The 2,579-nt window shown below is 39.4% G+C and overlaps 1 protein-coding gene across 1 annotated transcript; it reads left to right on the top strand.

The window, feature by feature from the left end:
* The first annotated feature begins 399 nt into the window (after positions 1–399).
* On the top strand, positions 400–816 carry LOC149198295 (uncharacterized). The gene has a single exon (XM_089408996.1). It carries the CDS (start codon positions 400–402, stop codon positions 814–816), a length of 417 nt encoding a protein of 138 aa, XP_089265122.1.
* The last annotated feature ends 1,763 nt before the right edge of the window (positions 817–2,579 follow it).

Genomic DNA, 2,579 nt, shown 5'->3' with positions numbered 1-2,579 from the left:
AATGATAGACTCAGGTAAGATGAAAGATCTAACCAGTTACTCCTTCACTAATCTTTAATGATTAAGTTTACTTCTTGGAATATCAGAGGTCTAGGTAGTAAAAGGAAGCAAATATTACTTAGTAATAGGATGAAACAAGAAGCTTCGGATATCATTTTTGTCTAGGAAACTAAATGTTCCATACAAAAAATTAAAGATCTTCATAATAAATGGCTTAGTCGTTTTGAGTTTCTAGAAGTCAAGGCAGAAAATGCAGCAGGTGGTATTCTGACTCTTTGGAATCCCCTCAAGATTGGCATAATAGATGTTCAAGCTTCCAGAAATTACCTTTCATTGGTCATACAACCTAAGGGGGATAGGGAGATCTATCTGGTAACGAATGTCTATGGCCCTCAGAGAATGGATGACAAATTTAGATTCCTTGATTCTCTTATGGATCTCAGAGATAGATATGCTGGGATTCCATGGATTTTGGGCGGTGACTTCAACATGATCAAATCACTATCGGAGAAAAAAGGGAGCACCAGAGCTCTCACCAAAGATGCTTTAGCTTTTCAATCCTTTTTGGACACTTCGAATCTGGTCGACATTGATACAAGTAATGGACTCTTTACTTGGAATAATAGGAGAGGAGGGGGGTCTTTGGTGGCCTCAAAGTTGGACATATTCATCCTTTCAGAGGACCTTATTCTCAATGATACTGGTATGGGAGCAAGGATTCTTCCCTTTGGAGGTTCAGATCACTGGCCAATTCAACTAGAGATCAGGGGCATTGGTGCTCCCAGGAATAGACCTTTCAGATTTGAGAACATCTAGCTCACCCATCTGGATTTTATCAATAACATTTCAGGTTGGTGGTCTGAGGATTTGCATATTCAGGGTACGAGTATGTTCATTCTTCAAAAAAGACTAAAACACATAAAACTCAGGCTTAAAGCATGGAACAAGAGAGAGTTTGGAAACATTTTTGAAGGTAAAAAAGCTGTTGAAAACAAATTACAGATACTTGACCAATCCATCTTCGAAGTTGGCTTTGATAAGATTAGCAATAATAGAGCTACCACTCTTCAGCATGAGTGGGAGAACTTATGCAAACAAGAGGAAATTTTCCGGAGACAAAAATCTAGAGTGCAATGCTTAAAGGAAGGGGAAAGAAATACCAGATTTTTCCACAGATCAACCTTGGAAAACCGGGCTCATAATAGAATATCCTCGATTAAGGACAAGTAAGGGCAACTTGTTAGTACCCATGAAGAAATTGAAGCAGTTTTAGTTCAACACTTTAGGGGGATTGCACAGGAAAATATTCCAAACAGAGAGCCTTTCATTAAGGATATAATAAGACATATACCAAGACTAGTGTCTAGAGAGGACAATCTCAACCTCAACCAGCCAGTTACTGAAGAAGAAATCAGTGAAGTCATCAAGGAAATGCAGAATGGTAAAGCACCGAGTCCTAATGGTTTTAATGTGGACTTCTTTAAAGCATGATGGAATATTGTAAAACAAGACATGTTGAAGGTGGTAGAAGATACCAGGAGCAACAGAACTATTCTAAAAGCACTTAATACCTCCTTCATTTCACTGATCCCTAAACAAGATAATGCTCTTACTCAAGATAAGTTTCGACCCATATCATTGTGCAATGTGGTTTACAAGATTATATCCAAGGTTGTAGCTAACAGACTCAAACCTCTTCTCCCCACCCTTGTTTCTGGGGAGCAATCTAGTTATGTAGAAGGTAGACAAATTCTCAATAACATCATTCAGGCACAGGAAGTGGTGCACTCACTGACTAGCAATAGGAAGGCGGGAATGATCATGCAGCTGGACATAGCTAAAGCCTATGATAAGTTAAACTGGACCTACATAAGGAGGGTTCCTATAGCTTTTGGGTTTGATAATAATTGGGTTAGATGGGTCATGGATTTGGTAACCTCTTCAAGTTTTTCAATTTTGGTAAATGGCTCTCCCTCCGAGATTTTTATTCCCACAAGAGGCCTTAGGCAGGGAGATCCACTCTCTCCCTTTCTCTTTATTCTCATGATGGAAGGACTTAGTAGATCGATTAAGCAAGCAAAAGCCGAAGGCAAAATCAAGGGCCTACAACTGAGTGAGAATGGACAGACCTTGACTCATCAACAATTTGTGGATGACACCATGTTGCAGGGGGTTCCTATAGTCAAGGAAGATTTGTCTTACAGACAACTTCTAAATGAATTTGGTCTAGCCACATGTATGGAGGTTAATATTTTCAAATCTAAAATCTTTTTCTTTAATACTGACATTGCTATGTGGTGGGCTCCAGTATTGTAGCAATAATGCTACAACTCCTGGAGCTTCCTTCTCTAATTTTATCAACCAGGTAGTTCGTAACAAACTTGGAAGCGACGATGCTGTATGCACAAGTACTAGCTCTTGTCGCAGCTGTCACTTGGTCAGCTGGCACAAGTCCACTAGGGCTCAAGCCAACTTCTATATGTTCTCAGAAGAAGCTTTTTAAGTGATGAACGAAAGCTATCTCAAAGGAATTAACCTACTTTGCAAGAATGAACTGAAAGCCAACAAAACATGGAAGC

The sequence above is a fragment of the Pinus tabuliformis genome, chromosome 2_2 (genome assembly GCF_031772625.1).
Source record: "Pinus tabuliformis cultivar Carrire ecotype Pingquan chromosome 2_2, CPIR1, whole genome shotgun sequence".
NCBI lineage: Eukaryota > Viridiplantae > Streptophyta > Pinopsida > Pinales > Pinaceae > Pinus > Pinus tabuliformis.
The sequence above is the reverse complement of the archived record's forward strand: the minus strand, read 5'-3'. Positions and strand labels throughout refer to the sequence as shown.